The sequence below is a fragment of the Artibeus jamaicensis genome, unplaced genomic scaffold (assembly GCF_021234435.1).
Source record: "Artibeus jamaicensis isolate MK-2021 breed Jamaican fruit bat unplaced genomic scaffold, CSHL_Jam_final contig_465, whole genome shotgun sequence".
In the NCBI taxonomy this organism is placed as follows: domain Eukaryota; kingdom Metazoa; phylum Chordata; class Mammalia; order Chiroptera; family Phyllostomidae; genus Artibeus; species Artibeus jamaicensis.
In genome coordinates this window covers 74,291-99,454 of record NW_026521843.1, presented here as the reverse complement: position 1 = coordinate 99,454, position 25,164 = coordinate 74,291, and the positions used below count along the sequence as shown (strand labels likewise).

Genomic DNA, 25,164 nt, shown 5'->3' with positions numbered 1-25,164 from the left:
TGCGCAGCCTCCCCGAGGAGCCGCAGACCATGTTAGTAGACGTCAGCTCTGCCTGTCAGGCCACGGTCTCAGCAGAGCCCAACTCAGGAACTTATTGGGGGTTCCAGCTGGGGACATTCGCTGCGAAGCCGCCCTCCACACTTTAGAATTGTCTTTCACTCCCGAGCACCTGATGGCCGAGGAACTTCCGGGGAACGGGACCCACAGCGGAGGCCCCGCCCACACAGCCCCGCCCTTGAGACATGTCTGGACGTCCACAGGCTGGACCCGTGGCACCTGCTCCCCTGTGTCTGTCACTCAAGCCACCAGAACCTCTTCTACACCCAGGCCTCCCAACGGTGCTGAGCCCTTTGAGAGATGCAAACTGTCCTGATAACGGTGTGATCGAATAATTTATTATCTAAATCGGGAGGTTCTGGAGTGTGGAAGGGGCACTCGCTCCACAAGGGCACCCGGACAGCAGGTGGGACTGGGACTCCCCGGGCTCACCGGGTGCAGGGCCACCCGGCCTTTCGCTTCCTGGGTGAAGACTCCGTGCCTGCCGAACGCCCACGTGGTTTCTCCTCCAGGGAACGTCATTTGGCTGTTAGGGGTTTTTCTTATGTCACTAGCCGTCCAGCTTACGAGACCCCCACCAGAACAACCGCATTCAGTCACTGGGAACTGGGGGGGGGGGGGCAGACGAGGTTCGCCTTCCCAAACGCAGGGAGCAGCTGTCCGATGAGCAGGAAGGAGGTCTGTCCTGGGCATCAGGCAGCAGACGGACGCTCAGAACTGTGTGTGGACGGTGGAAACTTCATGCAGAGAGGAAGACCCAGCTGCCGATTCCATTCTTCCTGTCGTCAGCTGCAACGTGTGGGTGTATCTGACAGTTTCCACAACCACGGGGACGAACCATCAGGACAGACCCCGGATGGCCATGGGCCAACGAGAGGCGTCACCCCCAAGTGGCAGGAGCGGCCACAGGAGCTGCCCGGCAGAGGGAGGGCCCCTCTGGGGAGCTCTGCTGGCCGCCCGCTTCCCCGCAGTGACTCGCTCAGCCACCGGGACAGAGGAGGAAGGACGAAGAGTGGGGTGACACCTGACTTGCGACCCCGTCACCCGGCGAGCGGTCTGGGGACAGGCAGGAGTGTGCTGTGGCTTCCTTCACGTCACGAGAGTGGCAGCCTTCTGGCGACAGGGGGAGCAGGTGCTGTGTCTCGTTCTAAAGTGAGCCAGGGGCGGGAGGAGAGTGTTCCAGAGGGGCTGGTGGGAGGGGTCTCCGGCGTGCGGGACGACGTCCACCTCGTGTGCCCGAGAGCGGGGCCTGCTCGCTCCGCACGGTGCCGACTTCGTTCACTGGGTGTTCAGAAGCCGGGTTGTCCATGTGGTCGGGCCGGTGGAATCCTTCCGACGGAGAGGACCGGCTAGAGTTTACTTTCGTGAGAAAATCTGAAACAATAGGTCTCACGGTGGCACACTGCAGGTCTTAGGTGTTCTCACAGGGAAACTCGGGCTCTAGAACCTGAAAATTTTAGAAGCTCGTGTTAAAGTGGGCTGCAGCTGATGTACAATTTTGACACAGCTTTAATCAAAATACACTGCACTAACAAATTGGCAGGAGAACTCGAAGTGGATAAATGATAAGAACATGACGAGCTGACCACAGCAGTCCAGCTCCGGGGGCTGCGGCTCTGAGGCCAACCCTCCGAAAACTCAGTTCCCAGAAGGAAGAGCAGCAGCTCCCAGGTGTCGGTCCGTCGCCCAGTGACAGGGAGGCAGCCCAGGTCTGAGGCCCGTCAGGTCGGCTCTCCGGGGCGTGGCCGCCTCGCGGCCTCCAGCACGTCTGGGCCGTGGCTGCACGCGCAGTGGGGTGGAAATTTTCTGCGCTTTTGCAAATGTTTGTTTGCACACTGCGTTTTAGGGAGCGGTCATCAGACTGTGACTCAGGATTTACCGGCCAGAGACTGCCCACCCCCTGGAATGAGTCCATCCTCGGGTAACTCTGGACTTCCCAGAGCTGCGATCGCACAGCGTCAGCCAGCTCTGTCTCACTCAGCCTGTCACAACGCAGAACGGGCCCCCCGGCCAGCTTGGGTCAGTAGAGGGGGAAGTCCAGGGCCCAGTGGCCTGGACTGTGGGCCTCAGCTCTGTTGCGTCATTTTTTGGGTACGTGTTAGGTCTCGTTTGAGAGCCTGTTTCTCCCCCTCAGCCAGAGCAGGAGGCTGTTTGAGCCTGGTTCACAGAGTCAGAAACTCAGGGCCGCAGACGTCACCGGACATGCTGGGAGGTGACAGAGACAGGCAGACACCAGCGCAAGGGTCAGGCCAAGAAGCCTTCTTGACCCTTTGATCACGTTTGAGGTGCTCCTCTTTGCTTTTCTTCTCTATTTCTGTGACACATGTGTCCTTCGGAAACTTAGCTGCGGACCCAGAAGCTGAGCTCTGGTCACTCGGCTTTGTGGTCACGCTGACAGGTGGTTGGTGTGGAAAGCAGGCACGGTCTGCGGCCCCTGTGTGTCCCCCGGAGCCCACAGCTCTCCGGCGGAGCCATGAGGCCGGCACCTCCCTCCCCGCAGCAGCGTCTGTGTCCTGCACGTGCACTTTGACTCCAGTTGCACGTGCACGTGTGTGACCCACACGCAGGGTTTAGTGGGGAAACCGTATCCCTGCAGAGGGTCTGTCAAGCACTTGAGCACCCGGATCCAGGAGCAAAGACTCCTGAACAGAGCGCCTTGGACTGGGCCCTGACTTACCACTTTGTTTTTAATTTTTTTAATATTTTATTTTTAGAAAGAGGAGAAGGGAAGGAGAAAGAGGGAGAGAAACATCCATGTGTGGTTGCCTCTCGTGCGCCCCCTACTGGGGACCTGGCCCAAAACCCAAGCATGTGCCCTGACTGGGAACTGAACCAGCGACCCTTTGGTTCACAGGCCCGCGCTCAATCCACTGAGCCACACCAGCCAGGGCTGACTCACTTTAAATGAACTCTGTAATTTCAGTTACCAAAAAATCTCATGAAAATAACACCGTTACTTTTAGAGGGCCCATACTAAAAATAAACCAAGAATGAATGGGGAAAGCAACCTGAACTGTACCCTGTATTTAGCGACCAGACTTTTCGTTGAGCCGGTGGGTGAGTCCTGCTGCCACTGCCTCCGGCTGCTTTGTGTGCAGACTCGTTCCCAGCGGCCTCCGCGGTCACATCAGCACCGTTCTGGAGATTTCATCCTAGAACAGGAAGCAGTCTAACATACATGCGTGTTTGATGATCATGTGGAGTCAGACTTCGCAAACATTTCAAATCCTTTTTTTTTTATGCAACTGTAGATTTCTGTTTCCGAGGATGTGACATTTGCTTGCAGCCAGTTGCTCGTAGGTCTTTATCGTGTATGTGTGGAAAGTAACCCGAAGAGTTTGAGTGTCCTTCTCTATAATTAACGAAAGCATAAAATAAATCATTTGGCTTCCTGAGGAAACTGTTATTACCACTGATAAGAGGCGGGGATGCCTTTTCTAAGATGCGACAGATGTCAGCAGCATTAAACAACAGGAAAACTTCCAAATTGTTTTGGCATCACGTAAAGAATGTTAATTGCTATTTTCCGGTTTGGGTCCCCCAGGATCCGTAAGATTTGGTTGCACTTACAGTGACAATTCTTGCTGTTGTTCCTTCATAACTAGCAGCCTTGGATGTCAGGGTCCCGGGTGATGGGAATTCTCTGACTCAGCACGTTCATATCGGCCCCCACATGGCCACTTGTGAGCCCGCGGCCGAAGGTAAACAAAATGGGGCTGCAAATGGCCAGTGAGGCCAAGACACACCCACTTGAACTCTCTTGGGCCTGAACTCCCTGAACCTCAGCATCGCACCCCACCTCGCCCACCTGCCACTTTGGGACTTGCTTTGTTGACTTGGGTGCCCCACTGTCTCATTGTGCCTGCCTGTGGCTTTGGCAACCTGGTGCTTTCCCATGGCTGTCCCAGCTGCACTTCATGGGCAATCTGTCCCCTACCTCAAGCCGGTCCCTTTGTGATCAGCACCGTCAGCCTCACGGTATCTCTGCCTCGGCCACCCGGACTCCTCCTCGGGCACCCAGGCCCTCCAGGCTCTGACGGGGCCCCTCTGACCCTCCCTCCGTCTGCCCACTCCCACCGTGACTTCCAGTTCAGCTTGGTTCATCAGTGCTTGAAATGCCTTCGAACACTGCGGTCGATGACTCTGGCATAGTGCTTTGCAATATGCTTCATGATGCTGTGATGCAGGCACCCAGTGCCTGAGACCTGTTCTGAAGATAGAGCCGAATCCTGAGAACTTGAACAATTTCTTCCGGAGCAAATATCCAGGGTGGACAGCGACAACCAGGGCCCTGAGGTCTTACTTGGAGGGAAGGTCAGAGAAGAGGGAAGATGGTCTTCTGTGGCTTCAGTGGTGGAGGAAGCGACCAGACCCCAAGGCGTGTGGGCCACCATTTGAGCAGAGAAGGCAGCCCTTCCCCAGCAGGGCTGCAGAAGTTCAGTTCTGCGGACTCATTCATACTCTACCCTCCAGAAACGTGAGCTAGCACATCTGTTTTAAGTCCCCAAGGTTGTGGTCATTTGTTTCAGCAACGGTAGGAAACGAGCGTGACCGTACACCCCTTTTCCCGGTGTCTGTGGTGTGAACTGTGCGCTCACTCACACACGGCACTGAGTGCGCACCCCTGAGCGAGGCCGGTGGTGAAGGCAGCCCCGCCCTGGAGCTGCATCGTTGCTCACAGGAACAGGTGCTACCAAACCGTTTGATGTGGCTCTCCCACCACACCCGAGGCCGGTGCCCCGTCACTGGCCCCTGAGGACCCTCCTGGACCCTGATAGGCTGTGTTTTAAGGATGAAAACCAGTACCAGTCGGCTCAACTGGACTATTAATTCAACTAGCAAATTTCCCACGGGCTCCCCAAAGCAGCTGCAGAGGCCAAGTGCATTGTGGGAGGCCATCAGGAAAGGGCTGCCTGCGCCCCCCAGTCTCGAGTGGAGACGGGGGGGGGGGAGCTTCAGGGAGGAAGAGGGAGAGAGCTCCTCAAAGGCAGGGAAAGGCCCCCCCACACTGCCCTCACCATCCCCATAAAGCCCCGAGGCTTCTGCGGTCCCCCACCCGGGTGCACCAGCAGGTGACGCAGCCCCAGGAGGCTCCAGGCCTCCTGACTGGCCCAGGGGAGCTGCCCTGTGGGCCAGAAACAGGAGCCAGCAGGTCTGTGCCCCGGGGTCGGCCAGCGTCCAGTTCTTCAAGAAAAACCATCTCAAAATCAATAAACTTCCTCCTGAAGGACAAAATAAATTATTAAACTTTTCTGTTTCCTCTAAAAGTACACCTCTGTACAGGTAATTTATTATTTGCCTTCCTGTTTAATTAATATCCAGTTTAATATTTGGTTTGGGGGACTTCCTTGTCCCTCTGATTCAGAGGGTAACATGATGTCACTCAAGTGTGACACCATTAAACACCTGCTGTATCACAGGAGGTTGCCTGTCACTCGGCCAGTAGGGCACGAGTGTCAGCCACTGTCTTTCCTCGGCAGCCCCTTCCTTTCCGGGCACAGCCTTGGACACGACAGCCCCGTTTTCTCAGGTCTATAAACTGCACCTGCCCTCTCAGAACGAGCTCGGGTGCCGTGCGCAATGCCGGTGGGTGGCGCACAGCCACGCTTCCCGAAGACCGCCATCGGCGCAGTGCCTGGGAACGTCGTAGGGAGATTCGTGAATGCGCGACTGCAGTTTGACACCAGTGTTTCCTGTGTTCAGGTTGAAATGTCAGCATCCGAACTGTTAGCTCGAGATTAGTCCCACTGGGTTCCTGGGAAGAACAGTGTGTCACCTGGTCACTGGACGGCTTCCCCCATGATGTTCCTGAGAAGTCTTGTGTCGGCCTCGGTGCCCACCTGGTCGTGTGGTGTCCTGGGCAGCTTGGGGGCTTCTGGGAGCGGGAACGGGGGCCCGGGCTCTCCAAGGGCCTTGCCTGTCCCCCGGACTAGGTCTGCATCTTCTCTACCCTGTCCTCTCAGCCACTGCCTCAGCCTCTCTTTAGACCAGGAACGGCCTGTTCACTCGTCTCTTGATTTCTGAAGCTCAAAGCTGCCTCCGGGTGATTACAAGGAAGAGAAACTAGTGACAGTTCAGAGAAAGGAGACCAAAGTGATGGCTGACTAGGAGGAGAAACCTTAGAGGAAGTTTCCACATGCCATACTTTCTCGTTGTTATTGAAACAGGGTTTTACAAAGATATATTGATGTTTTCCCAACGCGTATGGAAATCAGTGAGAGAAAATGGGCTTACGGTAAACCAGAGGCATTTTAGCAGGCTACGCAAGCTCAATCCACTGAGCTACAACAGCCAGGGCTGAAAACAAGTTTTGATGGAGAAAATAATTTGTATTTTCTTTCACCATCTCAGCTTAAAAAATTATTTTCAGGTTTTTGCAATTTACTGTAATAAATTTTGAATTGATTCTTCACTAGTATTGTTATAACATCATAGGTCTGCATTGTTATAACTAAAAAACAACAAAGCAATTTGGTAATAATGTCAGTTTTCAAATTCTCCCACTGGAGCAAAAGGAGACAAAAATGTATGCATCAAAGATTGGAACTTAATAATTTTCAAAGTAAACTTTATACTTTGCTTTCACATTAGATTCAGGGATATGCTATTATCCTTATGTGAAAACAAATTTTAAGTTTTGTAAACAAAAATATGACAATGTAATTAAACTTCTGATTATGGAGTGAAATTAAAACATAAAAACATGTTTTTATAATAAAAATCTGAGTGATGAATTTTAATGTTTCTTTTAAAGAAATAGCTGGAAATCAGAGATGTCATAATTGACCCAGAAAATACCAGTACAAATCTACTAAGTGCAGATACTTGGCAGTTGTTAGGGATTCAAATACGGAAAAATGAAGTTTCTCATCTTGAGGGACTTACGTGATTTTATTTACTTATTTTTAGAGGGGAAGGGAGGGAGAAAATAGGGAGAGTCCCTCACTCGCTCCCAGCAGACCCCTCCTGGGACCGGCCAGCAGCCCGGGCCCTGCACTCATGGGGCATCAACCGGCCCTTCCACTGGTGGGTCAGTGCCCAGCCTGCTGAGCCAAACCGGCCCGGGCTGGCACACAGTTTGCAAACGGCACTGCTGACAGTCCTACATAAATGCTGAGGGCCTGGCTATTTTGTCTCTCGGCAGTGGCTGTTCTAAGGTATAAAAATGAGGAATTTTACAGGTGACAACACGCAGACCCTGAGAGGTGCGTTCCGTGTCCAAAAGAACAGAACTTGCAAATGGCAGAGCCAGGCTCAGACACCTTCCAGGGACCCAAAGCGAGGGGTTCCCTCTGTCAGAACTGCTGCAATCACACACGAAGACTGGCAAATCCAAAAACGAGACACTTTGGGCAAAATGCTCCAAAGCCATTTTGCTCCCCTCTGACTAACAGGAGACAGACCAGGCTTGGCCTCAGGAGGCGCCCCTCCGGGAGTGCCCTGTGGGAGGCAGTGTGTCCCACCCAGGAGTGCGTCTCCCTTCTCTCCCCCCAGCCCCTCACCAGGTTTATACAGGGCTGGGCAAAAGCAGGTTTACAGTTGTGAGTACATGTGGCACAGTTGATTCTTGTGTCATTAACTACCGTATTGTTAATATTTCCCACACACAACTGTAAACCTACTTTTGCTGACCCTGTATATGCATGGCCTTTGCTGTTCACCTGAGGGGCCTGGGACCCTGTGGTTCTCATGGGACCTGGCTCCCTCTTTATGGGATTTGGCCTCACAGGGACTCAGGTCTAGAGGTCCACCTGGCACGAACCTGCCACTATCTGATTGGAGGTGGCTGGAGGTGGGCTGGCACAGTGAGCCACACCTGCTGCACCTGCTGAGTCACCAGCAGCCCTCTGGCGCCCACAGGTGCTTGGGTGCTTTTCTGGAACATAGGCCCCGGACCTAGGGCACCTTCCCACTGGCTGCCTGCAGGAGCAGCAGCCACCTGCAACCCTGTCAGGTCTGCGTGTCTTGGAGTTGGCCCGAACAGCAGATGCACAGACACTGCACTCTGACAGGCATTTTTAGCTCTCTGTCCAGCTTTGGGAAATAATGCAATTTTGAGAATACTGTCTCTTATACTTTTAGCATTCCTAGGCTGGCTCAGTGCCTTGTGAACCCGTGGTTTACGTGTTGCCTTGGTTACAGCAAAAAATGGCCGTTTTTCTGGGCCTTCGGTCAGGCTTCATCCAAAGGTCAGGCTTCACCCAAATTCGAAAAGCCTTGCCCCCGCCTGCCCTCTGAGTCCCTGCACCTGGTGCCTGGGTCTGGGTCGGGGACGGGACCGCGGGTAACTGAGCCTGGACCTGATCCCGGTCCCTGTGCATCCCTGGGTTCTTCTACCAACACCGGACTCTCTTCAGCCATGCGCTCTCTGTCCTTCATGTCCGTTTGCTTTCTCATGGTAAAGATCTGTGCTCAGGTAGAGACAGAAAACTAAAGTTTCCAGACGTGCTGAGGTCACTTTAACAATTCAAAGGCTGTAAGACACCTGCCCGGGGTGGGTCAGCGCGCCCTTTCCTTCCGCCCTCCCCCCACTCCGGAAGTGCCAGCCTCTGCGGTGACCCACGGCCCTACCCGGACGAGGAGGAGGCTGACACCTGGGGCTGAATGAACTCTGTTCTTCCCCGCCCCTGGTTCGGAGGGGACACCGGGATGCCGCTGCTGGGCCCTCCAGCGCTGGGACTAGGACCGGAGGCAAGGGGCGGGGCGAAGGAGGGAGGAGCGGGGCCTGGAGAAGGGAGGGGCGGGGCGACGAGAGGCCAGGGGCGGGGCCGTGAGTCAGGTGCGGAGCGGGGCTGGCTGGGGGGCTGGGGGCGGGGCCAGGAGAAGGGAGAGGCGGGGCGACGAGAGGTCAGGGGCGGGGCCGTGAGTCAGGTGCTGCGCGGGGCTCCAGTGCCGGGGCGGGAAGGGGCGGGGCGAGGCGGGTGGGAGGTGAGCAGCCGGGCTGAACCTCTCAAAGTGCTGGAGAGACAGCGAGAACCTGCCGGGAGGAGCCGCGGCGGGGTCCTGGAATCGCTGTGGACCTGTGTTCCCCAACGTCCGTTGCTGGGCTGGCGGACTCCGGGAGCCGGTCTCCACCCTAGGCGGACTTCGGAATTGATCCTGGACTGCCGGGCGCCGCACCGGGCTCCGCATCGGTCGCTTTTCCGCGGGGCCGGAGCCCCAACAGCTCTGCAAGCGAGAATGCACGCGCTGCCCAGCCTGGACGCGCCCGGGACGGAGCGGCTTCTGCCCCGGGGATTGGACGCGGCGGTGCCAGCCCGCAGGAGCGCGGTGGAGAGACTGGCAGCTGACCGCGCCAAGTACGTCCGGGGCTTGCCGCGGACAGCCGATGACCCCGCTTCTGAGGGCAGCAGCCCTGGGGCGGGCGAAGGGCCGGTGGTCGACCTTCGGCCTCCGGCTCGCACTCCGGGTGCCGTGGCGCGCAGGGCAATAGCGCGGAAGCCGCTGAGGCCCGACTCGCTGGTCATATACCGGCAGAAGTGCGAGTTCGTGCGTGGGCCGAGCACCGACAGCTTCGGGGGCGGCCTGGTGAAAAAGTTCTTGCCCGGGTCAGGCAAGGAGAAGACGTCGGCGTCCTCCGAGAAGTCCCGGGTGGGAGGAGAGGCCACGGCCAAGGGGGAGGAGGCGGCTCCAACCAACCCTGGTCCCGCAGCAACCCCCGGTTCCCCCGCGCGCCCCTGCGTCCGGGCAGCGACCATGGCGCCCCCAGCGTGTCCCAGCGTCTCCGCAGTGCTCACAGCGACCCCAGCGCGTCCCAGCGTCTCCGCAGTGCTCACAGCGACCCCCTCGCCCCCAGCGCGTCCCAGCGTCCCGGCAGCGACCCCGGCGCCCCCCGCGCGTCCCAGCGTCTCCGCAGTGCTCACAGCGACCCCCTCGCCCCCAGCGCGTCCCAGCGTCCCGGCAGCGACCCAGGCGCCCCCCGCGCGTCCCAGCGTCTCCGCAGTGCTCACAGCGACCCCCTCGCCCCCAGCGCGTCCCAGTGTCCCGGCAGCGACCCCGGCGCCCCCAGCGCGTTCCAGCGTCCCTGAAGAGACCCCCGGGCTCCCAGCGCGCTACAGGAGCCCCGCCACACCCGGCAGCCCAGAGCCGCGAGTGACCAGGCGCAGGGGGCTGCAGCGCTCGCAGTCAGACCTCACCTCTCGCTACTCCATGTCCGCGGCGGAATTCGACAGCTTCTTTCAGTTCTGTGGTCTGGAGCCGGAGGTGGTGGAAGCGCTGGGGAGGGAGAACTTCTCCTCGGGCTCCGACCGCCTCACCTTAAAGGTTCGCAGCGTGAGCATGGCCACCTCCGACAGCGGCTTCTCCCGGCATAGCGGCAGCGACGAGGGGCTGCAGGAGGAGGAGCTGATGGAGCAGGTGCCCAGCACCACCTCGGTCATCGAAAGGAACGCCCGCATCATCAAGTGGCTGTACACCTGTAAAAAGGCCAAGGAGACCCTGGGGCCGCGGCTGCAGGGCCCAGCGTGACCGCTCCACCCAGAGGTCGGGACCCAAAGGTGGGCCGGGGTGTCTGTGCGCGCGTCCGGGAGGGCTCTGCGCTGGACGGTCGGGCCTCTGAGGTTGGAAGGGACGCTAGAGATTGAGACCCAGAGTGTTACGCATGACAATCCAGGTTCCCACGGGTCAAGCGCCCTTTCTTTTGAATGTATCACTTATGACTGCCTGGAAACGGGACGCTAACACCATCCCAGTTGGTTTATTACTATGAAAAGAGGGAAAGTTGGAACTACGCAAGCTGTCAGAAAGCAGCTTCACCCCTCCGACACCATCGGTTTGGGTAGAGCTGTCTGTGCCCCACCGACCCCCAGCTGGGGGCTGCTGCCGTCTCCCCCGCCCTGCAGAAGGGCGCGCTGCGGGAAGGGCGCCCCTGCAGCGTCTGGCCAGCACTGGGGCATTCGTTTAGCTGGAAAGCTCTCTGCTTGGCTAAACGTATTTTTAATTGTTTCGAGAGCTTTCTAAGCAGCGCCGGGGAGCGGCGTAGTTACCGAGAAGGAGCTTCTGTGCCGACGGGGCGCCGGGCGGGCTGGTCTCTGGTGTCTGAGCCCGCGTGGCTCTGATGAGACGCAGGAGGCGCGCCTCTCGCCCCTGGACGCCTGTAGCACAGGGCCCAGCTCGTAGCTAAGGAACCGCGTTCTCACTCCCGCATGCGCCCCGCCTTCCGGGCTCAGGCGGGGCGGGTGCTCCCTGGACCGGGAAGGGAGAGGAGGCCGCACCTCTTGGTTCTTTTACGAGGAACCAAGAATCTAAACCTTGCGGCCTCTTTTCTTCTCTTACCTTTCAATGACAACAATGTAACTTTTTTAACAAATTACGTGGTGGAGGTAATTTTGTCTGCCCTTGAGCCAAGCTCACCAAAGAGCTGGGTTTTTAGCGCAGTGGGGGAGGTGCCTGCGTGCCCGCTCCCCGGAGGGCGAGGGCGGAGAGGTTGCCTCCAGTGCCCACGTGAGAGGGAACAAGGGGAGATGAGCTCGTTGCTTGTTTTGGACTCGGAAGGATCACGACTGAAGTGGGTCTTTATCGAATTTTATTTCCCACTAGCGTAAGCCCCCAAAGAATGTAAATAGGTAGTTAAAATTTTTAAATGAAAAAGATTTACTTGTACCTTTCCCAGACTGACTTTTGAACTGAGATGGGTGTAGCAAGGAGATGGCACAAGGCGTCGCGAGTGTCTGGGTGTGGAGGACGAGCGCCGTAGGGGCTCTGCTCGGCCCGAGGGGCCTGGTCCAGGGCGTCCAGCACTAAACTGGACGTGGGGGCCGTGTCCTGTCAGTCACCTGCCTGCACTGACCGCATCCAGGGGCCACAAAGTGAAGGCAGATGGTCTCCAGCTCCACACTCGGTGCCTCTGTGCAGTGATCCGTGGATCCGCACGTCCTGATTGGAGCCCAGAAAAGGGAGAAACAGAAAAACCGCTGCCGGCGGAGGACGTAAAACGTAAACTTGTGAGCCGGTTTCCTCCAGGTCGCCAGAGCTTCACTCACAGGCGGCAGTAGGATTCGTGGTTGGACAGCGACCCGGTGATGCACAAACAGACCGAACTAAAACTTGACGGCCGGAAGTAAAAGTCTTCCCCTCCCATCCCAGAGCGCCCCCCACCCCTGCCCCCCAGCCCACAAGGTCAAGCAGTGTCCTGAAGAGAATCTGGGGCGCAGTCGATGAAGTGCCCTTTCCGAGGCCCGTCCGGGTTTGAGTGAAGGGAGAGTGGGCAAAGTTGGCTTGGCCCGCGAGGGCTGCCCGTGACCAGGAGGCGCAGTGGGGGTGAGGGAGGGGCAGGCACAGCCCAGGGCTCCAGCGGGCGAGCCGCTCTCCCCCTCCCTCCGTCAGACCCGTCTGTCTGTCGAGGCAGCGCCTCCTGCTTCCTGAGCTGTTTCCTGCAGCCGCTCGGAAGGGAGAGACCCGCCCACTGGGCTGCGCACCCAGCGGCCACCAGCTCTGTAAATATTTGCTTCACAAATTTACTCTCCTAGACCGCGAACAGGCTGCGAGGGCCCGGAAACCTCGACCCAGGAGACCTAATGTCTGTGCTCAGAGGGGACTTGGGACAGAGATGGGTCTGCTCCTGGTCACAGCCCCTCGGCTGACGCCGGTGGACTGAGGAACAGCCAGCGGGACCCCGGCGTGCGTGCAGCGGGGCACCCTTCCCCTTTCTCCTGGAGGTCTTTGCCAGCTGCCCCCTGCTCATGGGGTCACTGCTCTGGGACTACTCCCGTTACCTCTGGAAGCTGAGGAAGGAGCAATGCAAGCTGTGATTTCCTTCTAGCTTATCAGGACATTGGTGTTGAAATTCATGCAGCTTCACTTTAGAATTTCATGAAAAACTCAGAAAACCTGAGATGAACAAAGATATGTTTTCTAAATGAAAAAGAAAACATATATCTCATACGGAGGTTTATGTCCCATTGGTAGCTATTATCAATTAAAATGGAAATATAGCCCTGGCTGGTGTGGCTCAGTCAACTGCTGGCCCGTAAACCAAAGAGTCGCCAGTTCGATTCCCGTCAGGGCACATGCCTGGGTTGTGGACCAGGTCCCCAGTAGGGGCATGTGAGAGGCAACCACACATTGGTGTTTCTCTCTTTCCCTTCCCCTCTCTAAAAATAAATTTAAAAAACAAAGAAAAAGAAAATACACCACCCAGAAGTAAATAACAAGTTAATAAGTTTATTACCCCCATGGAGTGAAAATGTTTGCTTTCCAAAGCCGAGAGTTCAGAGCCAGAGAAGGGCTCATGGAGCACGGCCCCAGCCTGCAGGGGTCCAAGGAGCAGACGCTGCCGGTGGGTGGTGCTGGCTCCGCCTCCCTGCGTCTGAGTCCTGAGAGCCGCTCCTCCGTCTGCTGGTGGTTACTCACCTTCCTGTCCTTCGAGTCGAGTCACTGGGACGGCAGGCCTGCCCGAATCAGGCCTGTGGTTTCTGGCTTTGGGGTAGAATATATGTTGCTGATTTTAATATTGTTATAAAAGAGTGGTAACTTGTCCTTTGGGTTAGTTAGGGATAAGCATTGTTTAATTTTAAGGCAAAACTCTCAGATGTCCCACAGCCCTGTTCACCTTGCTCTTTGATAAGAAGGGCCCCTGTGGGGTCTCCGTGGAGGGGATGTGCAGGGCGGGTCTCATCTTGGGCACAGATGCCCTGGGAAGCAGCAGACACGCTCCAGCCCCGGCCCCCTCCTTCCTGACCAGCCGGAGGCTGTGGGCACCTGAGTCAGAGCAGTGCAGGTGTGTGGAGGTGGAGCCGAGTGCCGTGAGGCACAGCGCTCTGTCCTCAGGTCAGACCCGGGCCACCTTAGACACACCTGTGGGTGTGTTTGCCCGCATGTGGGCACCAGGACTGCCTGCCTGTGTTCTGTTCTGCTGGCAGCTCAGTGAGGGACAGTGCTGGCTTCGCCAACAGTCAGAGAACTTTTGTACTGCCTGTGAGTAGTTGGAGGGAAATAAAAATGAAAGGCAGCCAACTTCTTTTCCAAATGTAAGATGCACAAAATATCACAAAGCCGAGGACTCCAGGGAGCAGGCTTGGAAGTATAATGTTGGCCTTGCGACTTTTGCCAGGACTGGTACTGATTCTCAGCTTTTCCTTATTCCGCAGGACCGAGCCTTCCCACTAGCGAGGCCCCTGAAGCATGTCTGGCGTGATTGGAGACCCCAGGGCCATGCTCCCTGCCTCGGGCTTTGTCCAGTGCACCCTGGTGACCACAAGGAACCCTCTGCAGGAGCTGGAGTACCTTCAGAAAGTCCGGAGCTGACAAACCAGGAATTAACTGGGTGACTGCAGCCGCCACCCAGCCGAAGCTCCAGGAGGTGCTTCCTTGTTGGGGTGGCACCACCGGCCTCCAGAGGGCAGTGGACAAGGGACAGGGGAGCAGGGGGAGGGATGTGTTTGGGGGCATCGTTTTGACTGGTTTATAGAGAGACACCACGATGTATTTTAACGGTATCTAGATGAATTTTTAAAAGGAAAAAAAGGCGAAGAGCATGATGAGAACCAAGCCATGGTATTTACTGCCTCCAGTCATCTCGGGCCATTGGCACCATCAAATCGGAGTTTCTGGACCCATGAGGCAGTCTCGTACTGGACACGTCCACACATGCCCACCGACACTCCCAGCGTCACTGCCATCAACCAGGCCCCGGGGTGACGCAGCACTTTCAAAAATCACTGGAGAGCTGCCCGGTCTTCTGCTAATGCCACTCCCACCGGGTGGCAGACTTTGCAAAACTGTGAAAAGATGGGAGTTGAAGCTAAAAGTCCTCTTCTGGCACCTGCACAGTGTGTTGAGAGGCAGCAGAAGCACCGCCGGTGCCGTCAGCAGCATCTGTCCGTTCACTGCCATTTGGAAGCTTTGAGAAGGGGCGGGAACCCTGGCCCCGTGGCACCGGCCTGCCCCCCACGTGTGACCTGTCCCCTCCGAGGTGGAGCCAGGCACCCAGCCGGGGAAGGGCATGTTGCAGGGGAGGGAGGCCTGGGCGCCGGACAGAGCAGATGCTTGCAGATGAGGGTCCCTGTGGCCCGACGGAACCGCGTGGGCACCCAGAGGGAGATGACGGCCTTCAGGCCGGAGCCTTGGGCCCGAGTGTCTGTCGCTGTGGGCCACCCCAGAAAAACTCACCGCCGAGTCTTGCCAGACTCCGTGTTTCATCAAAATACATCTCCTCAGGAACAAGTCTGTTAGAGGGAAGAGTATGGTCAGGAGAGAAATGCGTTTCTCAACGGTAGAATACTGTTAAACCAATTCATTTTGTTATATTGGTGTATGTTTTTATGTTGAATACTGTTTTTATAACTTTTACTGTGAAAGTAGGTCTTTGAGTTACTTAAATATTTATTTTCACACAGTTGTTAGTCTTCAAATGGTTTTTATTCACTTCATATAATTTTAGTTTCACAGAATAATTTTAAGTCACTTTCTCCTTTCTCACTTTCTGTCCTTTCCTCCAGTTGTCTTCTTGTATTTGTTGCTTAATTGCCTTTTGGCCTTTGACTGACCAGAGCCCTCTGTGCTGGCCACGGCCTGCACCTCAGGAGGCCCTGCTGGCTGTCCCACGGGCCTTTCTCAGGGGGGACCCTGGAGGGACAGCCGGTTCTCTGCTCTAAGGTTTCACACACCACCACCACCACCACCCCCACCCCCCGCCGTCCGTCATCCCTCTGAAAATGCTGCTGTTCGCTGGGTTGCACTTAATTAAAAAAGATAATGTCAAAAATGAGAGGAACCTTTAAAGGGCCTTCTCCTGCCCCTAGTTTGTTTATTCGCATCCATTTTGCAGGTGACTACTTTTAGTGAAATTGCTGTGTGGCTTTCTACACTCTGAATAGGAGGAACTGAAGCTGAAGTCAAATTTATCTTACGTCAAAATGGGGCTGACTCACCACCCATTTAATAGATGAAAAAAATTTTTTAAGCATTGGTTTAGTCACCAAGATCTTCCAGAAGTGTCTGTGCCTGCGTGGGGCGTAGGCCAGGGATGAGTCCCACGGAGGGGATCCGTTGGAGGCCGGTGCAGGTCGGGCGGAGAGTGTGCCCGGGCGGATCGGTGCTTCCCCGACCCTGAGGCGTCCCGGTTTGCGGAGCTACTGGAGACACTCGAGTTGTGCAGCTCGGGCTGAATGAAGAAGCTCGTCATCGCTTTTTTGAAAAGCGGCCCGGTGAGTAGCACAGTGGGAAGGAGATGACGGTGGAAACGCGAGGAGCACGACCCGTTCCAAACCTTGGGCACCGCGCAGCAAGGCCCGGGGGAGCGTGGCCCGAGGGAGTCGCCCCGCTGCGCGCGCACATGCGCAGTGTTCGCTTCCGTCCCGGGTGCGGGAAGAAAAAGACACTTTGCGAGATGCTGCCCGGGCCGGCGGGCCAGCGCCCAGCGTGGATGCAGGTAGTGATTTTTACTGACGTTTCTAAACAGAGTTTTTGCTACATGCTTACTTGCAACAGAAGTGCACTGTTGGGTGTGTGCATTAAAGAAATAAAGTATTTTATTGTTTATTGATAATAGTTTGTGAACTTGAACAGTGTGAAAACCATCAGAGCAAGTGTCTGCCTACTGTGATTTCTCCCACCTGTTGTCTTCTTCCTCCTCCGGAAGTCACGTCCCTGGAACATCAGCGGAACGAGCGAGGCACCGCAGCAGTGAGTCACGTGGTGGGTCCCTACGTCAGTGATTTGCCACGGGAATGTTGGCGATGCCTGACTATTCAGTCAGGGGCACCGACCTCTTGTCCCTTAGGTTGTTAAGTAAAGAATGACAGCAGCCAACACAACCGAGCTGTCTGGTGTGAAGAGTCAAACTTATACCTGTTTTTGTCAGATTGGCCACAAAACATATTTTTCGGTGTGTCGCAGAATTTTAGTAGCTAGTTTATGTGTGCCGTGAGATGAAAAAGGTCGAAAATCACCGCTTTGAGTCTTCCTGGAGGTGGCAAGAAGTACAACCAGTTTCAAATATTTAGCACATTGTTTGTCTTTCATTGTTTCATCAGTCTTCATCTTGAAAAATCCCTTTCTCTGTGTCTTATGACCTCATTGCAGAATGAGCACAAAGGTGTTTAGTGCAGCTGCTAACCTTCCGTCACCTCACTCGGCAGTGGAGTTCGCTCTCGGTGTCCACTGGGCTTGGGGCTGGTGTGCCTGGGGCGGGGACCTCCGACCGGCCAGCCCAGACCCTGACCGCACAGATGGGGTGCGCTTGAGCCCTGCAGGTGCTTACCCCCATAGCTCTACCCGAGTCCAAAGACAGGCATCCCAAGGAGAATGAGGACGTCCCTCCTCACGCCCACAGTGACCAGGGTCCAGTCCCAGGGGGCTGTGGACACTCCTGTCTCACCGTGTGGGGCCCGTGAGATGTCCTGTGGGGCCATCGAGGGGTCTGAGAGCTGTAGTCTGTTCTGCCTTCACACAAACTGGTTCTCACCTTTCGGTTGCTGTTTCTGAAAATTCAGTAAAGCAGGAAGCAGTGAGATGATGCCCAGTGGTTTGGTGTTTGAACTTTGCTGGCGTGTGCAGTGATGAACAAATGGGTCTCTACACAGAATCTCAGTGTCCGGGTTGGAAACGTCAGGTGAGAAACCCAGTCCGCCCACAGCCAGGTGCGCACAGCCGGTTGCTGAAGCAGCAGGGAGCAGCGGACGGGAAGACACGTAGAAACGCCGGAAAGCGTGGCCGGCCAGTTTTGTCATTGCCCTCTGCCCAGGGCCCCCAGTCCCGCCACTGATTGTCATCTTTGTGTTGTCTCCTCGAAAACCGTCATTGGAATGAAGTGCTGCTTTCTGAAGGGGAGGATGTATTAACCCATTGATAACTATTCGTCTTTAATTCAGAGTAGAGTGTTGATTTCCTTAGAAAGTGAGACCCTGAAACACAGGAGCAGACAGGGGAGGCCTGGACCTTGGCGGCAGCAGAGCCTGCGGGACGCCCGGTCCGAGTGTGTGTAGGTCAAGGGCCAGGACAGGAAGGTACAGGATCTGCTGAACCCACACCCTGCAGTGCAGCGGTGGCATCGCAGCAGTCGTGCCCCTGAGCTGTTGTGACCTTGACCTAGGATAAAGCCACTGGTGACCACGGGCAGAGCTCGCCCATGTGCGTTCACCACAGTGTCGAGGACGGCAGTGGGTGCCGGGCGTGCCCTGCCACGACGGGCTCACCCTCTGGGAGGGTCAGATGTTCGGTAAGGATGGGGGTGGGGGAATGAGTAATGAGTAGTCCAGCAAATAGACGGCAGGTGTGGGCGGCCAATCTGTCTGAACTGAAAACGGAACCCAGATCCAAAACGTGTGAACAGAGTCAAGCAACAGGCAAGGAACATATGCAAATTGTAAATGGCACAATTCTTTTCACTGGGAGGATGGTTTCATTTTAGTCCTTGGAGGCTGTTTGCCTCGGCAATATAAAGCTTCGGGGTCCAAACAATGAAAAGCAGGACACATTCCAAGTGGGGCCTCAGGACTCAGTCCGCATCAGGTCTGGGGGTCGTTGGGAGGGGCTGCGCATCTCCCTGTGGTTTCCGGAAGTCCACTTTTTAAACCCGTGGCACGCTTGGGGAAGCGTACCAAGTCAATACAGCAAGTCAGCGGTGACTCGAGGACACGCCCTGGGAGGCGGGCCCCAGGGCTCAGGTGGGGCAAGCCAGGCCAGTCACTGGGACGTGAGGACCATGGTTTCCGAGCTGCGCGGCAAGTCTGGGTTGCAGCATCCAGAGCGCGGGGGCGGGGGCGGGGAGTGCACCCCGGGCGTTCTCGCTCGGTGTTGCCCTGCAGGTGTGTCTGAGGTGCCAGAGAGAAAGTGTCCACGTGGCCACCTGCTGAGCTGGGCAGACACTCACTCAGCCAGGACCACGAGCTGGAAGTTACATTGCATTGCGTGGTTCCCACCAAAACATGCAGCCAAAGCGATCTTGAGTACAAGTCCAAAGCTTCCGCTATCACACTCCCAGGTTTCAAACTGGGCTGAAAAGCTACTGTTACCAAACAGAAAAATACTGGCACTGAAGTAGATGTGTGGATGAATGGGACAGAACAGAGCCCAGAAATAAGTCCACACCCACTGGGTCGGTTAGTCCAGGACAAGACAGCAGGGATGCACGATGGGGCAAAGACAGTCTCATGAGTACATGGTGCTGGGAAAACTGGAGCACATGCATGTTAAAAAATGCATAAAGCAGATCACTTTCTCACACCATATACAAAAATAAACTCAAAGTGGGTCTAAGTTAAAGACTTAGAGGCAAGACCCAAAACCATAAAACTCCTAGAAGAAAATGTGGACAGCAAAGTCTTTGACGCTGGTCTCAGCCATATCTCCTTGGATGTATCTCCTTGGCCAAGGGCAAGACAGGAAAAAATGAGCAAATGGGACCATGTCAAACTAAAAAGCTTTTCACAGAGAAGGAAACCCAACCTGCTGAATGACAGGAGGTATTCACCAACGGTACATCCATTAAGGACTTAGTACCCAAAGTACATAAAGAACGTAAGTAACTCAACATCAGAAAATTAAACCAAGCAGTCCAATTAAAAATGAGCAAGGGACCCTAGTAGACATTTTTCCAAAGAGGGCCAGCAGATGTATGAGAAGATGCTCAGTGTCACTAACCGTCAGAGATGCAAATCACAACCACAATGCGGCAGCAGCTCACACCTGTCAGAATGGCCGTCATCAGTAAATTGACAAACAGCAAGTGCTGGCGAGGACGTGGAGAAAGCGGACCCTTGTGCGTGTTGGTGGGGACACAGACGGGCAGCCACTGTGGAAACCAAGTCTGGAGACTCCTCAGAACATTGAAAATGAAGCTGCCTTACGAACCAGTGACTTTACTTCTGGGTTTTTATTCAAAGCCAATGGAAACGCTGATCGGGGAGGATGTGCACCCTGTGCTGACCGCAGCAGCCAAGCCCTGGGAGTGGCCGGCCACCTGTGGGTGGACAAGTGGGTGAAGAAGAGGTGGCCGGGTGAGATGTCACTTGGCCATGAAAGAGTGAAACCCCAGCATTTGTGATACACGGATGGACATGGAGGGCATCATGCTGAGCCCAATAGGTCAGAGAAAGACAAGTAGCATCTGGTGTCACTTGTGTGTGGGATCTAAAGAAACAAGGAGCAAAACAGAGACAGACTCACAGGGAACAGATTGGTGGCCGCTAGAGGGGAGGAGGGTGGCTGAGGGTGGTGAAGGGGACCAAGGGGGACACACTCCCTGCCCCTGTCCAGGTGATTACCAGACTTATCCTGGAGATCACGTCAGAAGGAACATAAATGTCACATCACTATGTTAAACCAATATAATGCTGTTGGTCAGCTACACTTCCCTAAGAATAAATTTGTAAAAACCATGTGTTCCCACCCTCCCACCATCCAGGAGGAACTCAAGGCCCAGGCTCACGCCGCCCCTGTGCCCGCGGGCCCAGAAGGCATCCCCTGCTCACCTGTCCAGGGCTTGTTCTGAAACTGGGCTTGACAGGTGAGCATTAGTGAGGCAGTCAGCTGACCCTGTTTGCCTGAGACTTCCCCGTGTCAGCACTGAGTCCCTTGTCCCGGGAAGGCCCCCGCCCTGCAGACAGGGAGGGGAGGCTGGAAAACCCTGAGAGGCCTCTTTCCCTGCACCTGGGGCACCAGCTCCGGGAGGGAGCTCGCCACTCTCGGGGCTGCAGCCTCAGCAGCAGGACCGTGCCAAGTGCTTTATGTTGGTTATTCCCGGTGACCCTCATGACAGCCGGCAAGGACCAGCATTTTCTGTAGGAGAGACTGAGGTGTGAAGAGGTTTAGTACCTGCCTCAAAGAACTAGTTCGTTGGAGCAGTAAGAGTGTGAACCCATGTCTGCCTGGATGCGAAGGCTGCCCTCATTGTCTGCACCAGGAGGCTCTTCAAGAAGCAAAAGCCAACAGGACGTGGAGAGGACTTACTAACTTGTCAAGTGCACACACGATTCAGCGCCACAGCCTGAGCAGGACTCTGGTGCAGGACACCACCCCCACCCTGCTCAGAGCCCGTTTACCATCTGCCGAGAGGCTCGGGCAGGTCGGGCCGCCTCGGGGTGGCCACGCAGCCCCAGCATCTCACGCGCCGAGAAGTCTCAGAGCTGCAGACATCTGTGTGGCAGGAAGGGCTCTCATGGTTCTGTTCACACTGCTCATTTCACATAAGATGGTTCATGTAGAGAATCGGGGAGAGCAAATGAGTGAAGCTGGTGGAGCCCAGGACAGTGCTGGCCGGCGTCTGGGAACTAAGCTGCTAAACTGGGGGTGGCCCACGCAACCCCAAAGTGCAGACACCTCAGGTGAGTCACGGACCCTGCGGCTGGAGAATGTGGAGACCTTCCAGGTTCCTTCAGCGAAGTGGAGCAGAGCTGTGATCTTTTGGGGGGGCACCCGTTTGCTTTTAAGTACCTGGGAGATGACCACAGTGATTATGAGAGGAGAGGACTTCTTTAGAATGTTTCACGCATCTTTGGGTTTGTGATTTGTTCAGCAATAGTAAAAAAAGGGGGGGCCCGTATGTGCACATTCCGAATACCTGCGTGTAGCCCGTGCACCTTTCAAGGCTGTGCACCTAGTGCCGTTTCACAGGTGAGAAGACAAATGGAGCCAATGTCAACAAGCTCAGCGGGCAGGTAGGGGCAGAAGGAAGCATGACTCACCTGTGGGTGTTCTTGGCTGGGGCAGAGGGAACAGTCTCGACTTGAAGGTCACAAGGTGCGTCATGCTGGGGGCTCACCTCACGCCAGCCCTGCTCAGAGGGTGTTTTCATGGGTTGCTGCGGGAAAGCCACCGTGGTCCGTGGCGCCGGGAACCCTGCCCTCCGGCCCTCTCCCGGCAGGAAGGTTTTCTAGCAAAGATGCATCCACAGCAGCAGTTAAACTTGAACCTCCAACAAGGAGAGGCTAGACCTGTGTAGGCAGCTCCGTGAGGCTCAGGAGCCGGTGCTGGAGCCCCTGGCCCAGCCGGGCCACATCCCAGGTCCCTCTCTGCCCAAGGCTGACGGCGGAGGTAAAAGGAGGGGAACACAACTCCAGGCCTGTATTGCACGGGGAGCACCCAGTGGGTGGCATCTGTCGTCATTATCATTGTGCCAGTCCTCTCAGTGTTGAACCTGTATCTTTCCCTAATGTGTCTGAAATATGCATGAACCGGTGCACATTGTCCAGCTGCCGTCGCTCTGGTGGTTTCTTCCTTTCCGGGTCCTGCAGCTCCCACGGGGACGTGGGCTTGCAAACCCGCTCCAACTATGTGCGTTCCCTGCATCGCAGCCCTCAACACAAAGCACCCGAAGCCGAAGGCGGGTCTGCGGTGGCGACCTCGGAGCGTCTGGAAAGTGTCCCCACCGCAGTTTAGGACAGTGAGGTGGGTCCGCATGTCCAGGCAGAGCGTCGGGAAGGACGCGAACCCACTCTGTGGCCCAGAGGAAGCACCGGGGAGTCCGAGGACTGTGGGCCACTCTGAGACACCTGGAGCCTGAATGGAGTTTGCGCGCAGTGACCAGGCCCGTGGTGCCCAGAGGTTCAGAGTTCAGGAGGGTCTCAGTCCCACCTGTCACTCAGCTGCGACCCCCTGCACCGGTTGGGGTTGCCAGAGCCGGCACAGGTGGGGGAGAGCCCAGTCGCCTCCCCAACGGCTGGGCTGCCCGAGGGCTGCTCGGGGCCTGGCGGAGGCATGTGTGCGGTGGCCTCACTGTGGGGTTTTCCTAAAACCCGTGTCTTTCCTGTGAGATTCTCCACTGAGCACTTCATCCGGTGCAGTGAGAGACCCAGTTCCAGTCTCAGGCTCATTCTTCTGTGTGAAGTCTGTCATATGTTGAGTGCCATGTGCGTGTGGGTCGCATGGCCCTGGTCACATGTGCACACAGCAGCTTATGTGTTAACTTAAAACAGCCTTCCTCTCTCAGTGGAAGGAGAACCTGTGCTAGTCATGAGAAGGCCACCTGACCCCTCACACTGGCAGAGCGGGTTCCGTCACCTCCTTTGCAACGCCGTGGGGCTGCGGTGCAGGAGCAGCAGGACTGACTGTCCCCGTTTTCAGACCGACTCAGGAGAGAGTAGTTTCCAGTGTTGACAAATGGTAGCTTCCAGGCCTCCAATTCTGTCCTACGTTCTGCAGTCGAAATTCTAGGGTGCTCACTGAGTCTGTGGGCTTTCTGTGCACTTTTTTCTGGTTCTTTACAACAGCTCATGTTTCATTTTCAGAGTTTGTAGAAGTAAAAATAAGCTGCAGACTGTTGCCTGAGAACTTACGTCTGAAATCCAAATCTTCAGGTAGGTGGAAAATCCATTCCTCCTCCAACGTCTCTTCCTGTCTGATTAGCCAGCCAGCAGGACCTTTGAGCACAGAAACTCCCCCACGATGCTGCTACTAGCTGGTTAGCCACACGAAACCAGAGCCGCCCTGGTTCCCTGGCCCACGGGCTTGTTTGGAAGACCCCACACTGAGCGGGTGTGCGGCCCCGAGCAGAGGCGGCGAAAAGGGGACATTTCGGGCTCTGGGCGAGGCCCCAGCGGCACCGAATCCCCAGGTCGGGATCAGCGTCTGCAGGCACCTGAGGGGTCACATGCGGTTTGTGCTCAGGAGTCTCTCCTGTGCTGACATGCGTCACACGCGGGGACAGAAGCGCAGACTGAAACTTGGGGCCCAGAGGAAGGCAGAGCTGTGACGACGGCATTGCCACAAGGCCCACCCTGGGGTGCGGAAGCCTGAGAGCTGGACGCGAGAAGCAGCCGTCCCAGGGCACACGGCGGTCCCCACGGCGTGTGGCCGTGTCCTGGGCGGGGCTCGCCTTCTCTCTCCCTGGTGTCGAGGAGCAAGGTCAGCATCTGCTGAGGAAATGGCAGAGAACCTGCATTTCAGAAAACCTCTGTGTTAAAGAGAGTTGGTAGCAGTCAGCCCGTGTTCTTTCTGCTCAGGGTCCACTCGACAGAGCCACACGGGTCAGAGAACATCCGTGAGGTGACGTGGCGGGGCTTCCGGCCACCTGTCCACACCCCTCAGTGCGCAGGCAGGGCCTGCCGCTCCTCCGGCCGCACCCAGGGCACCTCCCTGTCCCGCCCTCTCTCTGCTGGTTTTCGTCATTGGAGCCATCACAGAAGCATCGGTTAGGACTCGGTCAGTAACTGAATGAAAACTCCAAACCTCAGAGCAAAAACATGTATATTTACTGTCCAGAACAACAAAATGCTGCAACTGCTCATTAAAAAAGCCACAGAAAAATGCAGGTGCAATTCTCAGAAACCTAGTTCCTGGTCAGAGCACAGCTCAGGCCCCTCGTGGTCCATGGCTGTGCCCCCCGAGGGAGTCTTACTCGCCCCTGCTCTCTCGGGAGCTCTTTCCCCGCCCAAAGTTCCATCTTCTCCTCGAGAGACCAAATACCTGCCAGCTCTAGTGCAGGGCGAGCTCCACCTGTGCCCTCATTCAAACTCTTGTGTCCCCAAGTCCCTCGGTCCATCGGCCACCCCCACCGTCAGTGTCTGCAGCCCCTTCCTCTGTCCACGTGTTCCCGCGGCATCAGCACCATGAAAGGGGCCGCTGGGCCCACCCCTCTCTGTGACAGCAACAGGGCGGGGCGGGGGGAGGAAAATCTGCTCCGGGGAGGGGGAAAGCCCAGACAAGAACCCCCCCCAGGAAACTAATCTGATGTGTAAAAACAGGAAAAAGTGCCCTGTGGCCAAAACGCAGGGAGTGATGGAGGTCAGAGAGACACAGGATTGCAAAAAAATAGGCCAGAGGCAGATTGCATGCTGTGCAGTCTTAGGACCCAGTAAAGAATACGGATTTTTTAACCTCAAATCTAATGAAAAAGTCATTAAAAAATTTAAGGAATTAGATGGCATCACCAAATTATGTTTAGTTGATGGATTCAAATGGATTAAAGAGACTAGGGCCCCCCTTGGAGTGGAAGTTTGGGGGCCTGAAGCTCCCCCAAGGTGTGAGTCAGCAGGACCCTCGGGGAGTCTGGCCACAGAGGACAGGGCTGGGAAACAGGGTGGGGGCTCAGAGAAGGGGCCCCGGCCCGAGTCCCACAGCGAGCGGTGTTGTTAGGCAGGGTCGCGGAGGGACCAGCAAGACGACATCGGCCCACAGCAGATGGACAGCCAAGAGGACAGGTGTTCTGTCTGTATTTTTTTCCTTCATTGG

At 56.1% G+C, this 25,164-nt stretch overlaps 1 protein-coding gene across 6 annotated transcripts; it reads left to right on the top strand.

Annotated features, from left to right (window-relative positions):
- The first annotated feature begins 8,997 nt into the window (after positions 1-8,997).
- FAM110C (family with sequence similarity 110 member C) lies at positions 8,998-24,602 on the top strand. 6 transcript variants are annotated; one of them, XR_008391989.1, is made up of 5 exons: positions 8,999-10,553; positions 14,145-16,426; positions 16,547-16,692; positions 23,223-23,291; positions 23,937-24,600. XR_008391989.1 is itself a non-coding variant. In XM_037151753.2 (2 exons), exon 1 carries the CDS (start codon positions 9,238-9,240, stop codon positions 10,522-10,524), a length of 1,287 nt encoding a protein of 428 aa, XP_037007648.2. In that variant the 5' UTR covers positions 8,999-9,237; the 3' UTR covers positions 10,525-10,553; positions 14,145-16,520. The 6 variants fall into 6 exon arrangements, 1 of the variants encoding a protein (XP_037007648.2); XR_008391990.1 differs by having other exon boundaries at positions 8,998-10,539; positions 23,223-24,602; XR_008391987.1 differs by having other exon boundaries at positions 16,564-16,692; positions 23,223-24,602.
- The last annotated feature ends 562 nt before the right edge of the window (positions 24,603-25,164 follow it).

Coding starts and splice junctions, on each gene's coding strand:
- FAM110C (XM_037151753.2), top strand. CDS start 9,238: ATGCACGCGCTGCCCAGCCTGGACGCGCCCGGGACGGAGCGGCTTCTG.